The sequence below is a fragment of the Salvelinus alpinus genome, chromosome 15, assembly GCF_045679555.1.
Source record: "Salvelinus alpinus chromosome 15, SLU_Salpinus.1, whole genome shotgun sequence".
Lineage (NCBI taxonomy): Eukaryota > Metazoa > Chordata > Actinopteri > Salmoniformes > Salmonidae > Salvelinus > Salvelinus alpinus.
In genome coordinates this window covers 12,853,885-12,873,991 of record NC_092100.1, presented here as the reverse complement: position 1 = coordinate 12,873,991, position 20,107 = coordinate 12,853,885, and the positions used below count along the sequence as shown (strand labels likewise).

The following is a 20,107-nucleotide window of genomic DNA, read 5'->3' as shown; positions in this document are numbered from 1 at the left end:
GGGTGATGAGAGGTGTTGGGTTTGCGCCAGACATAGCGTTTTCCTTGATGGTCTGACTAGAGTACCTTCTTCCATATGTTTGGGGAGTCTTCACTGTGGAGCTTTGCAGCTCCTTCAGGGTTATCTTTGATCTCTTTGTTGCCTCTCTGATTAATGCCCTCCTTGCCTGGTCCGTGAGTTTGGTGGGCGGCCCTCTCTTGGCAGGTTTGTTGTGGTGCCATATTCTTTCATTTTTTTTACAATGGATTTAATGGTGCCCCTGATCGGTACTTCTCCACAACTTTGACTGTGACCTGTTTGGAGAACTCCTTGGTCTTCATGGTGCCGCTTGCATGGTGGTGCCCCTTAGTGGCGTTGTATATATACTGAGATCATGTGACAAATCATGTGACACTTAGATTGCACACAGGTGGACTTTATTTAACTAATTATGTGACTTCCAAAGGTAATTGGTTGGACCAGATCATATTTAGGGACTTCATAGCAAAGGGGTGAATACATATGCACGCACCACTTTTAGTTTTTTTAGTTTTAGACATTCTTTAAAACCATTTCTTTTTTTCATTTCACTTCACCAATTTGGACTATTTTGTGTATGTCCATTACATGAAATCCAAATAAAAATATATTTAAATTACAGGTTATAATGCAACAAAATAGGAAAAATGCCAAGGGGAATGAATACTTTTGCAAAGCACTGGATAGCTCAGGTGGTTAGAACACAGTAATAACAACAACCACCACAATAACAACAACAACAACCACAATAACAAAACAGGTTCAATGCCCAAAGGAGATTCAGAACACCTAATGAAGGAGTTGACTAAATAACCTTTATAACTATACTATACACATTATGAATGTTCTGACAGATGTGTGTAGTTACAGTATAGTTTTCAAAAAAGGGGACTTGTGATGGATAGTTTTAATTAAGGACCTTATGCAATGCTTATGATACTATTTTAACCTGTATAACTACATTCCTATAATTAAACTCAGCAAAAAAAGAAACATCCTCTCACTGTCATCTGCATTTATTTTCAGCAAACTTAACATGTGTAAATATTTGTATGAACATAACAAGATTCTACAACTGAGACATGAACTGAACAAGTTCCACAGACATGTGAATAACAGAAATTGAATAATGTGTCCCTGAACAAAGGGGGGGTCAAAATCAAAAGTAACAGTCAGTATCTGTGTGGCCACCAGCTGCATTAAGTACTGCAGTGCATCTCCTCCTCATGGACTGCACCAGATTTGCCAGTTCTTGCTGTGAGATGTTACCCCACTCTTCCACCAAGGCACCTGCAAGTTCCCGGACATTTCTGGGGGGAATGTCCCTAGCCCTCACCCTCCAATCCAACAGGTCCCAGATGTGCTCAATGGGATTGAGATCTGGGCTCTTCACTGGACATGGCAGAACACTGACATTCCTGTCTTGCAGGAAATCATGCACAGAACGAGCAGTATGGCTGGTGGCATTGTCATGCTGGAGGGTCATGACAGGATGAGCCTGCAGGAAGGGTACCACATGAGGGAGGAGGATATCTTCCCTGTAACGCACAGCATTGCGATTGCCTGCAATGACAACAAGCTCAGTCTGATGATGCTGTGACACACCGCCCCAGACCATAATATTTGCTTATTTTTTAATTTCACCTTTATTTAACCAGGTAGGCCAGTTGAGAACAAGTTCTCATTTACAACTGTGACCTGGCCAAGATTAAGCAAAGCAGTGCGACACAAACAACAACACAGAGTTACACATGGAATAAACAAACGTACAGTCAATAACACAATAGAAGAAGAAAAATCTCTATACAGTGTGTGCAAATGAGGTAAGATTAGGGAGGTAAGGCAATAAATAGGCCGAAGTAATTACAATTTAGCAATTAAACACTGGTGTGACAGATGTGCAGAAGATGAATGTGCAAGTAGAGACACTGGGGTCAAAGGGGCAAAAAAAGAAAATAACAATATGGAGATGAGGTAGTTGGATGGGGTATTTACAACTGGGCTATGTACAGGTGCAATGATCTGTGAGACTTGTAGATGGCCTGGAGCCAGTGGGCTTGGCAACGAATATGAAGCGAGGGCCAGCCAACGAGAGCATACAGGTCGCAGTGGTGGGTAGTATATGGGGCTTTGGTGACAAAACAGATGGCACTGTGATAGACTGCATCCAATTTGCTGAGTAGAGTGTTGGAGGCTATTTTGTAAATGACATCGCTGAAGTCAAGGATCGGTAGGATAGTCAGTTTTACGAGGGTATGTTTGGCAGCATGAGTGAAGAATGCTTTGTTGCGAAATAGGAAGCCGATTCGAGATTTCATTTTGGATTGGAGATGCTTACAGTCTAACCAGACACCTAGGTATTTGTAATTGTCCACATATTCTAAGTCAGAACCGTCCAGAGTAGTGATGCTGGACGGGCGGGCAGGTGTGGGCAGCGATCGGTTGAAGAGCATGCATTTAGTTTTACTTGCATATAAGAGCAGTTGGAGGCCACAGAAGGAGAGTTGTATGGCATTGAAGCTCGTCTGGAGGTTAGTTAACACAGTGTCCAAAGAAGGTCCAGAAGTATACAGAATGGTGTCGTCTGCGTAGAGGTGGATCAGAGAATCACCACCAGCAAGAGCGACATCATTGATGTATACAGAGAAAAGAGTCGGCCAGAGAATTGAACCCTGTGGCACCCCCATAGAGACTGACAGAGGTCCGGACAGCAGGCCCTCCGATTTGACACACTGAACTGTGTCTGAGAAGTAGTTGGTGAACCAGGCGAGGCAGTCATTTGAGAAAGCAAGGCTGTGGAATCTGCCGATAAGAATGTGGTGATTGACAGTCGAATCCTTGGCCAGGTTGATGAATACGGCTGCACAGTATTGTCTTTTATCGATGGCGGTTATGATATCGTTTAGGACCTTGAGCATGGCTGAGGTGCACCCATGACCAGCTCGGAAACCAGATTGCATAGCGGAGAAGGTACGGTGTGATTCAAAATGGTCGGTGATCTGTTCGTTATCTTGGCTTTCGAAGACCTTAGAAAGATAGATATAGGTCTGTAACAGTTTGGGTCTAGAGTGTCTCCCCCTTTGAAGAGGGGGATGACCGCAGCAGCTTTCCAATCTTTCTCAGACGATACGAAAGAGAGGTTGAACAGGCTACTAATAGGGATTGCAACAATTGCAATGAATAATTAAAGAAAGAGAGGGTCCAGATTGTCTAGCCCAGCTAATTTGTAGGGGTCCAGATTTTGCAACTCTTTCAGAACATCAGCTATCTGGATAGGGGTGAAGGTGAAATGTGGGAGGCTTGGGAAAGTTGCTGTGGGGTGTGCAGGGCTGTTGACCGGGGTAGGGGTAGCCAGGTGGAAAGCATGGCCAGACGTAGAAAAATGCTTATTGGAATTGTCAATTATAGTGGATTTACCGGTGGTGACAGTGTTTCCTAGCCTCAGTGCAGTGGGCAGCTGGGAGGAGGTGATCTTATTCTCCTTGGACTTTACAGTGTCCCAGAACTTTTTGGAGTTTGTGCTAAAGGATGCAATTTTCTCTTTGAAAATCTAGCCTTTGCGTTCCTAACTGCCTGTGTATATTGGTTCCTAACTTCCCTGAAATGTTGCATATCGCGGGGGCTATTCGATGCTAATGCAGTATGCCACAGAATGTTTTTGTGCTGGTCAAGGGCAGTCAGGTCTGGAGTGAACCAAGGGCTATATCTGTTCCTGATTCTAAATTTTTTGAATGGGGCATGCTTATTTAAGATGGTGAGGAAAGCAATTTTAAAGAATAACCAGGCATCCTCTACTGACGGAATGAGGTCAATATCCTTCCAGGATACCCAGGCCAGGTCGATTAGAAAGGCCTGCTCGCTGAAGTAATTTGTGTGAGATTGAGGACATCTAGCTTAGATTGTAGGACGGCCGTGGTGTTAAGCATATCCCAGTTTCGGTCACCTAACAGTTCGAGCTCTGAAGATAGATGGGGGGCAATCAATTCACATATGGTGCCCAGGGCACAGCTCGGGGCAGAAGGTGGTCTATAACAAGCGGCAACGGTGAGAGACTTGTTTCTGGAAAGGTGGATTTTTAGAAGTAGAAGCTTGAATTGTTTGGGCACAGACCTGGATAGTATGACAGAACTCTGCAGGCTATCTCTGCAGTAGATTGCAACTCTTCCCTCTTTGGCAGTTCTATCTTGTCGTAAAATGCTATAGTTAGGGATGGAAATGTCAGGATTTTTGGAGGCCTACGACGGTTACGACGGTTACGTCGGCAGACCAGTCGTGATGGATTGGCAGGGCTCCGTGTAGGCAGTAAAAGGGTCCAGGCCAAATGGCAAAATAGGTATTGTAGCCCAAGGAGTGGCTGATGGACCTCTTCAGCTAACAGTCCGATATGCTCTAGACAGCTAGCGGGCCGCGGCTAGCAGGCTAGCGGATGGGCCTTCTGGGGACGTCTCGATGGAGGAGCCTGTTGAAACTCCATCGGGCGGATTATGTCGGTAGACCAGTCTTGATGGATCGGCGGGGCTCCGTGTCAGCAGTAAAAGGGGTCCAGGCCAATTGGCAAAATAGGTATTGTAGCCCAAGGAGTGGCTGATGGACCTCTTCCGCTTACAGGGAGATGGGCCTAGCACGAGGCTAGTTCCAGGCTAACTGGTGCTTGCTTCGGGACAGAGACGTTAGCCAGGGGTAGCCACTCAGATAGCAGCTAGCTAGCTGCGATGATCCAGGTCAAAAGGTTCAGAGCTTACGGTAGAAATCCGAAGATGTGGAGAAAAAGCAGTCCGGTATGCTCTGGGTTGAATCGCGCTGTGCAGACTGGCAGGAGTTGACCGGGCTAAGGTTAGCTGATGACCGCTACAAGCTAATAGCTAGTTGGCTGGCTAGCTTCTGTTGGAGGTTCCGGTTCTAAAGTATAGAAAATAGCAGATCCATACCACATTGGGTGAGACGGGTTGCAGGAGAGTATGTTGAAATTGAGGTTAAAAATATTAAAAATATATACGAAATATATATGAAGGAAATATACAGTGGGGAGAACAAGTATTTGATACACTGCCGATTTTGCAGGTTTTCCTACTTACAAAGCATGTAGAGGTCTGTACTTTTTATCATAGGTACACTTCAACTGTGAGAGACGGAATCTAAAACAAAAATCCAGAAAATCACATTGTATGATTTTTAAGTAATTAATTTGCATTTTATTGCATGACATAAGTATTTGATCACCTACCAACCAGTAAGAATGTGGCTCTCACAGACCTGTTCGTTTTTCTTTAAGAAGCCCTCCTGTTCTCCACTCATTACCTGTATTAACTGCACCTGTTTGAAATCGTTACCTGTATAAAAGACACCTGTCCACACACTCAATCAAACAGACTCCAACCTCTCCACAATGGCCAAGACCAGAGAGCTGTGTAAGGACATCAGGGATAAAATTGTAGACCTGCACAAGGCTGGGATGGGCTACAGGACAATAGGCAAGCAGCTTGGTGAGAAGGCAACAACTGTTGGCGCAATTATTAGAAAATGGAAGAAGTTGAAGATGACGGTCAATCACCCTCGGTCTGGGGCTCCATGCAAGATCTCACCTCGTGGGGCATCAATGATCATGGGGAAGGTGAGGGATCAGCCCAGAACTACACGGCAGGACCTGGTCAATGACCTGAAGAGAGCTGGGACCACAGTCTCAAAGAAAACCATTAGTACCACACTACGCCGTCATGGATTAAAATCCTGCAGCGCACGCAAGGTCCCCTTGCTCAAGCCAGCGCATGTCCAGGCCCGTCTGAAGTTTGCCAATGACCATCTGGATGATCCAGAGGAGGAATGGGAGAAGGTCATGTGGTCTGATGAGACAAAAATAGAGCTTTTTGGTCTAAACTCCACTCGCCGTGTTTGGAGGAAGAAGAAGGATGAGTACAACCCCAAGAACACCATCCCAACCGTGAAGCATGGAGGTGGAAACATCATTCTTTGGGGATGCTTTTCTGCAAAGGGGACAGGACGACTGCACCGTATTGAGGGGAGGATGGATGGGGCCATGGATCGCGAGATCTTGGCCAACAACCTCCTTCCCTCAGTAAGAGCATTGAAGATGGGTCGTGGCTGGGTCTTCCAGCATGACAACGACCCGAAACACACAGCCAGGGCAACTAAGGAGTGGCTCCGTAAGAAGCATCTCAAGGTCCTGGAGTGGCCTAGCCAGTCTCCAGACCTGAACCCAATAGAAAATCTTTGGAGGGAGCTGAAAGTCCGTATTGCCCAGCGACAGCCCCGAAACCTGAAGGATCTGGAGAAGGTCTGTATGGAGGAGTGGGCCAAAATCCCTGCTGCAGTGTGTGCAAACCTGGTCAAGAACTACAGGAAACGTATGATCTCTGTAATTGCAAACAAAGGTTTCTGTACCAAATATTAAGTTCTGCTTTTCTGATGTATCAAATACTTATGTCATGCAATAAAATGCAAATTAATTACTTAAAAATCATACAATGTGATTTTCTGTATTTTTGTTTTAGATTCCGTCTCTCACAGTTGAAGTGTACCTATGATAAAAATTACAGACCTCTACATGCTTTGTAAGTAGGAAAACCTGCAAAATCGGCAGTGTATCAAATACTTGTTCTCCCCACTGTATATATATATACACGGGACACGACAACACAAAGACAAAGACGTCTGAACTGCTACGCCATCTTGGATTCGAACCATGACGGACCCTCCACCTCCAAATATATACGGAGGAAAAAATATATGGGGCGGCAGCGTAGCCTAGTGGTTAGAGTGTTGGACTAGTAACCGAAAGGTTGCAAGATTGAATCCCCAAGCTGACAAGGTACAAATCTGTCGTTCTGCCCCTGAACAAGGCTGTTCCTAGGCTGTCATTGAAAATAAGAATTTGTTCTTAACTGACTTGCCTAGATAAATAAAGGTAAAATAAAATATATATACATGGGACACAACAAGACAAAGACGTCTGAACTGCTACGACATCTTGGATTCGACCATGACGGACCCTCCACCTCCAAATCGATCCCGCTCCAGAGTAAAGGCCTCGGTGTAACGCTCATTCCTTCGATGATAAATGCGAATCTGACCATCACCCCTGGTGAGACAAAACCGCGACTCGTCAGTGAAGAGCACTTTTTGCCAGTCTTGTCTGGTCCAGCGATGGTGGGTTTGTGTCCATAGTTGACGTTGTTGCCAGTGATGTCTAGGGAGGACCTGCCTCACTTCAAGCCCTCAGTCCTGCCTCTCTCAGCCTATTGCGGACAGTCTGAGCACTGATGGAGGGATTATGCGTTCCTGGTGTAACTCGGCAGTTGTTGTTGCAGGTGTTGTTACACGTGGTCTGCCACTGCGAGGACGATCAGCTGTCCGTCCTGTCTCCCTGTAGCGCTGTCTTAGGCACCTACCGTCTGTAAGCTGTTAGTGTCTTAACAACCATTCCACTGGTGCATGTTCATTAATTGTTTATGGTTCATTGAACAAGCATGGGAAACAGTGTTTAAGCCCTTTACAATGAAGATATGGGTAGTTATTTGGATATTTACGAATTATCTTTGAAACACAGGATCCAGTAAAAGTTACGTTTCTTTTTTTGCTGACTTTACATTACACAACAACATTCAAGCTCTGACAGATACATTTTTTAAAGTATTATCAAAGACAGCACAAGTCAACTTCAAAAGCACAAGAGGAAAGCACTAAATGTAAGGGTTTGCAAAGGGAATGTGCAGGGTTGACACAGAATGCCACTGCTAATTTACCTCCAAGGTTGATCTAGCACTGAAATGATGTATCTCAGCTCTCACAAGGAAAGAACAGGACATTGAAATGTGATGTGCTAATAAGTGAATAAGATATTTTATAAGATCAGTCACCATTTCCAGCTTGGCCTCCTCAAAGGCTTTCTTCTCGTCCTGCAGACGTCGTTTAGCCTCCCTCTCTGCCTGCTTTCTCAGGCATTCCTGCCTCTCCTTCTCAGCCTCCTCAAACGTCATTTTTAGCTTCCCAGGAGTCACCTGCTCCTTCTCTGTGGGCTGTTCCTCGTCCTCATCCTGGTGTTGACACAATCAGTCTACATCAGAGACCACCATATCCACATGAAGTATTGACACAGACAGAATATAATAGCTTTCATGAAATATTAGATTTTCCTAGAAACACCTATGCTCAATCTACACCTAGACCACCATGAAGTATTGACACCGATATAATCTCTTTCCTGAAATATTAGATTTGTAGAAACAGCTGTGCTGCCAGTCCTGCCGAAGCCTATGGGAGCGGTTCTCCTCAGCTCACCTGGACGACCGAGCTCCGCTTGGCCTCGCGGAAGGAGCGCCTGTTCTCGTTGTAGCGCTTCTTCTTCTCCTCCTCTGTCCTCTTCTTCTGCTCTTCCTCGCGGTTCTTCTCCAGGTCCTCAAAGTTCATCTTGATCCTGCCTGGAGGTCGTGACGGCTTGGCCGGCACCACACGGACCAGGATGGTGTCATCTCCCTCCTGACATAAATGGACAAAAGCCATTGTTAGAAGAGTAAATTACAATAACATAAAATACGATAAGACAAGAAGGTACTTCATTTAGCACATCAAACATCAACAAAACAAACCATTTCCTGGTCTGTGAACTTTACAAATGCTGAAGTGGTCGTGTTTATTCAAGTAATGGACTAAACCTATGTTATACATTATGAAATTATTAGTTGATACCTCTCAACTAAAAAATAAAATCCCCACAAACAAAATACACACACACACACACACACGCACACACAGAAGATAGGCCTTGAAGGAGAACATTCTTTTGGTAATGGCCAACATTTGCAGTAGACCTGTCAGTGAATGTCAGCCCTAAGATAGGAGCGTCTAATTCGGTCAGCTAGCTGGGAGGCAGGGGCTAATTTAGACAGTCAGTGGTGTGGGAAACAGTTACCAGTCACATGCTGTCTATACCCGGCAGTGTCTGTGGCTCAAGCAGCAGCAGTAGAACTCATTAGCCCAGTTGTTTCTATCCCACTCAGTCAGTACTGGCTCCGATTGAAGCTACCTCCCTGGCTCAATAAACCAGGAAGAATTCCCCAAGTTTTCACAAACTTTTACAGTATAGATACATGCAGTAGGTTGCAGTGAAAGGAGACAATGAAGAGATAGGTTTATCCAGCTTTCATCATGTTCAAGAGACAAATGACTGTAATTCAGTGGAGTAGAACTAATAACAACACTGTGTGAACAGTAAGCACTGAATATAAACAGACAATATCCATGCAGCCTGTCCATCCACAGCCAAACCAAACGTATTTCCACAAAAAGGAAACCCTTTCAATAGGCTTTGTCAGCGTAACTATATTGGAACATCTCTGTAATTGCCTTGTGCCAAGATAGAAAGTACATTCAGTACCACTTTTCTTTAATTTAATTACATTAGAATTAGTCTAGTAGTAGTAAGTACTATGTAATTCCCTATCTAGTACAAGGTCATTAACATATTCATTAGAGTGATCTTGAAATGGCACGCAAAGGTTAGCAGGTGCCACAGGTGTATTAGCAGGTGTATTTCAAATTGAATTTGAAAGAATAACATGAATGTTTTCTATTGTATATTTGAAATTTGCATTATAAATTTGAACAAAATGTGTTATTACTTGTAACCATCCAGTACCTTGTTGTATCTAGGTCAACAAATCGATTTGATAATGAAGGGCTGGCTTCAATCCAGTTTGGCATGGCTACAACTACAGCTAGGCTAGCTGTACAACTACAGCTAGCCTAGCGTTAGGCTCGGCTTCCAACGTCATACCAAAGGTGAGATGAAAGCCCGTGGCAGAGGCTAGCCTAGCTTTAATGCACAGCTAGCGCTGAATGCTTCTTAAAGCAGCCAGCCTATTTCAGTTTATGGCACATTCTAAGGCCTGTATCTGAAGAAGGCTGTGTGATGACACATCTGAAGACTTATATGATATACACTACCTATTAAAAGTTTTAGAACACCTACTCATTCAAGGGTTTTCTTTATTTTCACAATTATGCTCAATTTTCACAATTCTACATTGTAGAATAATAGTGAAGACATCAAAACTATAAACGTGTTAAACAAATCAAAATATATTTTAGATTTGAAATTCGTCAAATAGCCCCCCTTTTCCTTGATGACAGCTTTGCACACACTTGGCATTCTCTCAACCAGCTTCACCTGGAATGCTTTTCCAACAGTCTTGAAGGAGTTCCCACAAATGCTGAGCACTTGTTGGCTGTTTTTCCTTCAATCTGCGGTCCGACTCATCCCAAACCATCTCAATTTGGTTGAGGTCAGGGGATTGTGGCGGCCAGGTCATCTGATGCAGCACTCCATCACTCTCCTTCTTGGTCAAATAGCCCTTACAACGCCTGGAGGTGTGTTTTGGGTCATTGTACTGTTGAAAACAAATGATAGTCCCACTAAGCCAAACCAGATGGGAGGGCGCATCTCTGCAGAATGCTGTGGTAGCCATGCTGGTTAAATCACAGACAGTGTCACCAGCAAAGCACCCCCACACCATAACACCTCCTACATGTTTTACGGTGGGAAATACACATGCAGAGATTATCCGTTCACCCACACCGCGTCTCACAAAGATACAGCGGTTGGAACCAAAAATATCAAATTTGGACTCCAGACCAAAGGACACATTCCATCGGTCTGATGTCCATTTCTCGTGTTTCTTGGCCCAAGCACGTCTCTTCTTATTGGTGTCCTTTAGTAGTGGTTTCTTTGCAGCATTTCAACCATGAAGGCCTGATTCACACAGTCTCCTCTGAACAGTTGATGTTGAGATGTGTCTGTTACTTGAACTCTGTGAAGCATTTATTGGTAACTCTAATGAACTTATCCTCTGCAGCAGAGGTAACTCTGGGTCTTCCATTCCTGTGGCGGTCCTCATGAGAGCCAGTTTCATCATAGCGCTTGATAGTAATGATGGACTGTCATTTCTCTTTGCTTATTTGAGCTGTTCTTGCCATAATATAGACTTGCTCTTTTACCAAATAGGGCTATCATCTGTATATCCCCCTACCTTGTCACAACACAACTGATTGGCTCAAACACATTAAGAAGGAAATAAATTATTTGAAGAAGGCACACCTGTTAATTGAAATGCATTCCAGGTGACTACCTCATGAAGCTGGTTGAGAGAATGCCAGGAGTGTGCAAATCTGTCATCAAGGCAAAGGGTGGCTACTCTGAAGAATCTCAAATATAAAATATTTTGTTTTTTTAACACTTTTTTGGTTACTACATGATTCCATGTGTTATTTCATAGTTTTGATCTCTTCACTATTATTCTACAATGTAGAAAATAGTAAAAAATTAAGAAAACCCTTGAATGAGTTGGTGTTCTAAAACCTTTGACCGGTACTGTATCTCTGATAGTATATACTGTATCAGACACGATATGTGCTCTCGGAGCTGCAATGGATTGCAGCACCAGTCAAGTCCATTACAGCAACTGTTAGCCTTTCAAATGGCACTTAAAATACATCATCCAGGTGGCAGTTGAGGATTACCTGACTGATTACACAGAGGTGGAGGCCAGTCCCTCAATGGGGGCAGCGATTGAGCAATCCAGCCCTGATGTACCGCTTCCCTTATAGGCTACATTACAGTTTACCTCTGGCCCAACGAAGGAATCCCGCAGTCTTACCTCTGCGGCTTTCTTGGCCAGCTCCTTCTGCATCTTCGCTTTCTCCATGATGTCCTGGGCGGCGCGCTTCTTCCTCTCCTCCTCCATCCGTTTCCTCTCCTCCTCTTGTCTCTGCTTCTCCATCTCGGCAAACTTCCCCTTCACACTGCCTGTAGAGTGTAGACCCCACATGGTGATGATGAGACCACAGTACAAACACCAGGGTTGTGTTCATTAGCCCCACAACGTTTTACAACAGTTTGCAATGGAACATGACAATGAGTGTTAATTATTGGTTAGGTCCAGGTAGTCTCACCCTGTTTCAGTCTGTTTCCTTCCATTTGTTGCCTAATGAATACAACCCAATGGGTGAGATGAGGATTAGGACAGCACCCTCCTCCTCAGCCCTCTCCCAGCCCACCTGCCCCCCATTTCCTACCTGTGATCTTGGGGACGTAGGATTTCTCTACCTTGGCCGGCTTCACCTCCTCCTCCTCATCACTGGAGGCGAGTAGTTCTTTTATCTGTGGTGGATCAGAGGGAGAGCGTTGCTGAGAGGTTACCAGTTTATCTGGGATCATCTGCTCTGCACGCTGGCCACCTCAGGAGCCATGCTGGGCCCAGAAAGTACTCAAGGCCCTAATCTGGTCAAATAGCACGAGCATGTGACCCACAGGGAGGCCTCTGATTGGATCATGCGGTTGTGACATAGGGGGAGATCAACACTTAGGCATCCGGTCTCTAAGAGTTGGCTACGACAGTACAGGGCGTTTTCTTCCCTCCTGCTGAGTATCAAGGTGTTCCACCCTTGTATCAGACGTTGCTTGTTTTACTATAATTTTCCTGTGATACAGCTTGTAATAACGGACAACATGCGTAAAATAGAAAATGTATTTAGTATGTTCTCAATTATCCCCATGTTTTGGGTATAAGTTTGCCCTAAATTGACATAAGCACAAACCAAGCACATCTATAACATAATTGTTAAGATATTTCAATAGAACGTTGAGATTTTTTTGTGCAAAGTGATATGATGCTGATATGACTTTTCCAGTACACCCACACTGCTGTTGTTGAGGCTCGTGCTCCATGCCATGCAGGTCACAGTTAGTTGGGGTTAACTCTCTCGGTGTTTGACCGCCGACCTGTTGCTTCCTGCGGTTGTATTCTCTCTCCTTGACGTACTGCTCCTTCCTTTTCTGGTGCTCCTCTAGGCTCCTCCTACTGTTGCGCTCCTCCCTGGCCTTCTGCATGGCCTCAAACTTGTTCTTCACGTCAGCCTTACCGATCTGGGGCACGTAGCTCCTGGCCACCGGCTTTTTGGAGCGCAGAAGTCTCTGGAGGAAGACGAAAATACAAGAAATGAATTGCTAAGGTTCTTATATAGGAGTGTGGTTCTCAGATCTAAAAGAGACGTTTTGAATAGTGCTATTTAGCTGAACGTTACAGAAACGTTATGAAAGATCTACAGGCCGTCAATCCCTAATGCAAGGATAGGCAACTTTGATGGGGGTGGGGGCCACAAAAAATCTGAACTCATCACGAGGGGCCGCAGTGGCTAGCAGGTCTGCGTACCCAAATTCTTACCCACACATGTAGTCAGAGCCGGCCCTAGCCTTTTGGGGACCCTAATCAAAATGATCCATGAGCCTACAAAAGCGGGGTGTTATGGCCCACAGCTGGCCAGTTGCCCATCCCTGCCCTAGTGTAACATCTGTGGTTGACTCAGCAACGTGCTACACTTCAGATTGACTCTTTTGAATGGTAAATCTATCCAGAAGCAAAGTACATATCACATCTTTCCATTTCAACTGTTGATAGCAGGATGAACACAAAGGGCCGTGCCTCACCTTTTGTTTCAGAGCCACCTCAGATACGTTCTGTGACTGGTCCTTCTCTTCTTTCTCTGACTCATCGTTCATGTCATGTGCCACTCCATTTTGTGCCACATCGTTCTTGTCTTTCCTGGATCTTGACCTTTGCCTTGCCTTGTCCTTAACTGTATAATTTTCTTTGTGCTCCACATCATTCCTGTCGTGTGCCTCATCTTCTTCCTCCTCCTCTTCCTCGGGCTCTGTGTGAACCTCATCCTCTTCGGTGTGAACTTCTTCCTCATGGTCATTGTGCGCCTCATTCTTTTCTTGTGCCTCATCATGTTCGTCATGGGACACATCGTTATTTTTGTATGCCACATTGTCTTTGTGTGCCAAATCATGCTTGTCGTGTTCCACATCGTCCTCTTTGTGTGCCACGTGGCCATGCAACTCGTTCATGTCGTCGTTGTTCTCTTTATCACTCATTTCGTGTGCTTCATCACACACATCATGTGCCACATCAGTCATGTCGTATGCGACATCAGCAATATTTTGTGCTACCTCAGTCATGTTCACGCCACGCTGACAAATTAACAGGGCCCTCTTCAAATGTTACCTGTCAAAAAAATTAAAACACCATTATGGTATGGTACAATAACAACAAACATCTTTCTCTTCACATAATCATGTATTATTCATAACTTACAGTGCATTCGGAAAGTATTCAGACCCCTTCCCCTTTCCCACATTTTTTAAAAGTTACAGCCATATTCTTAGATGTATTCATCTACACACAATAATACCCTATCATGACAAAGTGAAAAAAAACACAAATACCTTATTTACATAAGTATTCAGACCCTTTGCTATGACACTTAAAATTGAGCTCAGGTGCATCCTGTTTCCATTGATCATCCTTGAGATGTTTCTACAACTTGATTGGAGTCCACCTGTGGTCAATTCAATTGATTGGACATGATTTAGAAAGGCACACACCTGTCTATCCCACAGTTGACAGTGCATGCCAGAGCATAAACCAAGTCGTAATCCGAGACAGGATTGTGTCGAGGCACAGCTCTGGGGAAGGGTACCAAAACATTTCTGCAGCTTTGAAGGTCCCCAAGAACACAATGGCCTCCATCATTCTTAAATGAAAGAAGTTTGGAACCACTAAGACTCTTCTTAGAGCTGGCCGACCCAGCCAAACTGAGCAACCGCAGGAGAAGGGTCTTGGTCAGGGAGGTGACCAAGAACCCAATGGTCACTCTGACAGAGCTCTAGAGTTCCTCTGTAAAAATGGGAGAACCTTCCAGAAGGACAACCATCTCTGCAGCACTTCAGGCCTTTATGGTAGAGTGGCCAGACGGAAGCCATTTCTCAGTAAAAAGCACATAACAGCCAGCTTGGAGTTTGCCAAATGCCCACTAAAGGACTCTCAGACCATGTGAAACAAGATGCTCTGGTCTGATGAAACCAAGATTGAACTCTTTGGCCTGAATGCCAAGCGTCACATCTGGAGGAAACCTGGCACCATCCCTACGGTGAAGCATGGTGGTGGCAGCATCATGCTGTGGCAATGTTTTTCAGCGGCTGAGAGACTAGTCAGGATCGAGGCATGATTGAACGGAGCAAAGTATAGAGAGATCCTTGATGAAAACCTGCTCCAGAGCGCTCAGGACCTCAGCCAAGACAACGCAGGAGTGGCTTCAGGACAAGTCTCTGAATGTCCTTGAGTGGCCCAGCCAGAGCCCGGACTTGAACCCGATCGAACATCTCTGGAGACTTGAAAATAGCTATGCAGCGACGCTCCCCATCCAACCTGGCAGAGCTTGAGAGGATCTGCAGAGAAGAATGGGAGAAACTCCCCAAATACAGGTGTGCCAAGTCCAAGAAGATTCAAGGCTGTAATCGCTGCCAAAGATGATTCAACAAAGTACTGAGTAAAGGGTCTAAATACTTATGTAAATGTATTATTTTCTAAATGCTTTATATACACTTTCGAATGCGCTGTACATCTCGTTCTTGCCTTCTCAAGTTATACCATTTTCGTTCCTTTAATCATTTTTGTGTCTGCAACATCAACTTCTAAGGCTGCTCCCCCACTAGATAGCACCGCCACCTCATACTCTGCTTCAAAACTCAATAGGACAGACAGTGTCTTCTCAGTTTCACCATGCTCGGGACCGGGTCTGTGTCGCACCAAACGGCGGGCGTCACAGACACAGGGAATCTTCCATTTTCGTTACTCCACCACAACACTTAACGCCACGGTCTGAATACTTATGTGATATTTCATTTTTTATTTTTTTTATAAATTAGCAAACATTTCTAAAAACCTGTTTTTGTTTTGTCATTATGGGGTACTGTGTGTAGATTGATGAGGGGGGGAAATGATTTAGTCCATTTTAGAATAAGGCTGTAACTTAACAAAATTTGGAAAAAGTCAAGAGGTCTGAATACTTTACAAATGCACTGTATATCCCTTAAAAATGTTTATGAGGCTCCTCTGCCCCATCATTAAACATACTCTAAAGAAAAACACGAGCAAAATATAGTCTCATTCACCTCAGTTTTCCTCAAAGACGTGCAACGTAATGGTGAAACATTTCTACCAATGATGAACTTCAGATTGAGTTTATTGAATGCCCTATACCGAATGCAAAACTAGGACAACAATTTTACCAGTAAACATTATGTAGTGCCCTTTCTGAAATCTGGTGTGGTAAGTGACTAGCCTATACATGTATGGACTTCAATAATGTGTGTAACTTTTAATATCTGTATCTGTTTCACTACCCTCTTAAAAAATTTCTACCAAGAACCATTTTGATCTGAAGAACCCTTTTTGGAAGACAAGAGTTTTTTGTAAGGCAGAGGGTTCTACCTTGAACCTTTAACATCCTAAGAAGTGTTTTTGGAAGAAAGGGTTCGTTGATGATTCTTTGGAAGGCAAGAAGGGTTCTTTGGAAGGCTAGAAGGGTTCTACATAAAACCAACTATAATATTTCCCAGGATGCTCTATTGCATGGAGATTTTCAGAATTGTTTGTTTTACGGTAATCTCTGTGTTTTTGCATGTACATTGATTGGTTGATTAGTTTTATGCTACAGGAAGATAAAAAATATACAGTTTGTAAAAAATAATCCAATCTATTAGTAATTTGATTTATTGGACCCGTTACTGAGATGGTTTTTCCAGTTTAGATGATTGAGGTAGTCTCAGTATTCAATCTTCCCTATTCTGGTAGTCATGCAGAATGCAAGTTACAGGTGATTAACATTTCCACTTGTTGGATATCCTAACTCTGGCTGGATTCCAATAGGAATTACACGTCACTTTGCAAGCCAGCATAATGTGATTTGCAGGCCTAATGTGACCTGTCAACCAGGATTTTCTCTAACACCACTGTGTTAGGGTATAACTAGGCCCTCAAAGAAAGTCCTTATGACGTATATAATCTATTGTCATAAATAATAGCATTTTAAAGGCTAATAAGGCTGGGGGAACCATTCATAGAAGTTCTAGGAATAATCTTTAGATGATAAAATGGTTATTGGGAGGACCCTTCGTAGACGGTTATAAGCACAACCTTTCATATAGGGTTCTAGGCAGAACTACACTGAACAAAAATATAAACGCAGCATGTAAAGTGTTGGCCCATGTTTCATGAGCTGAAATAAAAAATCCCAGAAATGTTCCACTTGCACAAATTTTCACACTTATTTCTCTCAAATTTTGTGCACAAATATGTTTACATCCCTGTTAGTGAGCATTTGTCCTTAGCTAAAATAATCCATCCACCTGACAGGTGTGGCGAATCAAGAAGCTAATTAAACAGCATGATTCCACAGGTGCACCTTGTGCTGGGGATAATAAAAGGTCAATTTAAAATGTAAATTTTTCCCACACAACACAAGTATTTATGTCTGTAACAAAGCCATTTTGTTGGTGAAAATTAATTCTGATTCGCTGCACCCCTGCCCAGTCATGTAAAATCCATAGACTAGGGCCTAATGCATTTATTTCATTTGACTGATTTCCTTATATGAACTATAACTCTGTAAAATCTTTGAAATTGTTGCATATTGAGTTTATATTTTTATTCAGTATATATACAGGGGGATCTTTGAAGAACCATCCATAGAGGGTTCTAGAAAGGGTCTACCCAGCACCAAAAAGGGTTCCGCTATGGGGACAAACTGAAGAGTGTACCCTACATATATTCATACTGTACAGCAAACAAAGTGTACTGTGAAGCACTTTGTGATAACTGCTGTAAAAAAGCTCTATAAAATACATGCGATTGATCAATACACTACAGAATATCACATGATAAATACGTATTTTTTTGCAGAGCAGCTGGAGTTTTGCGGGTGTCTGTTTGGGGAGGCAGGCACCTCATGGCTGCTACAGTTGGGGAAGGAAAGGGGTGCTCGTCCTCCACCTCCACCCCTCAGTATGCTGAGCTAAGTATAGCCCGCTTGTGTGTCCAGGCCATGTGTTCATGGCTATTTCTGATGAGTGATATGCGGTTGGACAGAGCGAGGGTCGGTAGCCACATGTCACCCAACAGACCCTTGACAAAACATAAGCCTTAGTACCAGCCTTAGTACCAGCCTTAGTACCAGACTTCGTACCAGACTTAGTACCAGACTTCGTACCAGACTTCGTACCAGACTTCGTACTAGACTTAGTACCAGACTTAGTACCAGACTTAGTACCAGACTTAGTACCAGATTTAGTCCCAGACAATCGGATGAGCAAGAGATAATTTGGCCATAGAGTCATCCGACACTAGAAAGGTTACTGTTTATCAGTGTGTTAGAAATGTAAGCTAAATGTAGAATGTATTCTCATCAATTCACTTGGTAATGATACTGAAGTAAACAGTCAGGGAGGTTTGGGGTTAACAAGTGCTTAATAAAAAGAAACAGGCCATCAAATAACATTTGATTGATTTCATTGATTCATGGATTGAAAACTTGAAGGGTAGACCTAAATGTACCAAATGTTGATTTGTTGATTAACAGGCATACTTAATTAACAGTGTATAGTTAGACTTTGAGTTAGATCAATCTCACATTACACACCTGATGAACAGCTGCGTTGGCACATATCACAGCAATTACTTTGATTGCGACAACTACTATGATGTTGATGGTGTGGATTACCAGTCTGAAGGTTGAGAACAGAGAGAGTAGCAGGTAATTAACTTGATTTTACCAAAATATGAATCTCAAGACTACTTTCTAAGAGGTTATCTCGACTGGCTATGTTTCCCTCTGTTCAATGAATCATTAGACTGGGTTCAGAATGTCTGTCACAGCTGTGGAGCTGGTCAACAGACTGCACTGCCCTCTTCAATCCAGCTGTGATAACCAGGCATGATAATAAAGTCTATAATTCATATCAATTAAATGAATATACCCTTTTTATCACAATATTGTGTCTGTGCAAATCACAAATAGACAAAATGGTACAATTTGGGGAAACAGTAAGCAAACACAATGTCCAAGTCACCATCTCTCTACAAAGATGTTGTAGGCCTTTGCCAAAATACAATATAATAATGTCATGCATTTTTATAATACACTGTTAAAATGAAGTTATTTTAGGGCAGCTGAGCTGCCACCAACTTGAAGGAGACAAAACTTTAACTTTGTTGGAGAATTGAAAAACATCATCCTGAGACGTTTTGAAACGTTACATGGTGCAACACCTTGCCAGGGACTAGGAACACTAACAGGTTGAAAACACTATTTTGGTGTTTCGAGTCCAATTTAGTGCAAAATTGGTGCAGTTTCCTCTCTCTTAAGCTTCCAAACAGCATTCTGATGATTTGAATCCTGTCCAGTGCAGAATGAAATCCTTTTGCCTGGTGTCTTAAAGTTTAACATTGTTTTATGCATTTGCTATTATATACCGCTTCAGCAGGCATTCTCAACCACAGTGTTCGAACCACCAGCAGTAACTACAGTTTAAACTGAAAGAACTAAAGATTCAGGACTAGTGTTTTCCATTGACAAGCATGAATGTGGAAATGGATGTTGTCCTCGTTGAACGTCATTTGTCTGATGGTTTTTGATATGCGTTCATCATGATCTATTACACCTCATGGCACAACAAGCTTAATACTAATATAGAAACATACTTTTTTTTCTTCAAACGTGCATACAACACCGTTGTAGAGATTAAAACCAGACTTCCAATGAGTTCAGTCACTCAATTGTCTCTCTCTTTGGTTATCCTCATGAAAGATACATTTTGAGCATTGTGCCTCTTCAGTCAAATAAGACAGTCAAAAAATGAATCAAAATGAATAAGGTTTTGAAGTGTATTTCCTATATCTAGGAGATATAAGAAAACTCAGGAAATATTTTTGTTGTTTTGGACACATATTTAACCCCTTATTTTTGTTGGCACAATCCATTAGTTTGTATGGGTTACCTTCAGATGAGTCTAACGACACTTGGAGTCGTAGAGTAAAACGGAGAACACCGTCGTGTTCGTGAGAGTCTCCCTTTTCCATAATAATTTGGAGGCCAAACCGTTCAAATGTATTCGTTAGAAGACTGATTTTTGCGATGTCTCATGGTCTGACAAACACCGCTGTAGCTCAGCCACCTT

The 20,107-nt window shown here is 43.2% G+C and overlaps 1 protein-coding gene across 5 annotated transcripts in view; it reads right to left on the bottom strand.

Moving 5' to 3' along the window:
• Positions 1 to 20,107, bottom strand: part of LOC139539505 (nexilin-like) — a 35,118-nt gene that overhangs the window by 9,921 nt on the left and 5,090 nt on the right. For 4 of the 5 annotated variants that reach the window (XM_071342529.1, XM_071342530.1, XM_071342528.1 and 1 more), the window contains exons 2-7: positions 13,517 to 14,096; positions 12,812 to 13,003; positions 12,106 to 12,190; positions 11,688 to 11,836; positions 8,314 to 8,511; positions 7,893 to 8,069 (exon numbers count right to left, since the gene is read on the bottom strand). In XM_071342529.1, the coding sequence (XP_071198630.1) occupies positions 7,893 to 8,069; positions 8,314 to 8,511; positions 11,688 to 11,836; positions 12,106 to 12,190; positions 12,812 to 13,003; positions 13,517 to 14,050 (1,335 nt within the window). In that variant the 5' untranslated portion in view covers positions 14,051 to 14,096. Of the gene's footprint in view, positions 1 to 7,892; positions 8,070 to 8,313; positions 8,512 to 11,687; positions 11,837 to 12,105; positions 12,191 to 12,729; positions 13,004 to 13,516; positions 14,097 to 20,107 lie in introns of those variants that run through there. The other variant, XM_071342533.1, reaches the window with a different exon arrangement.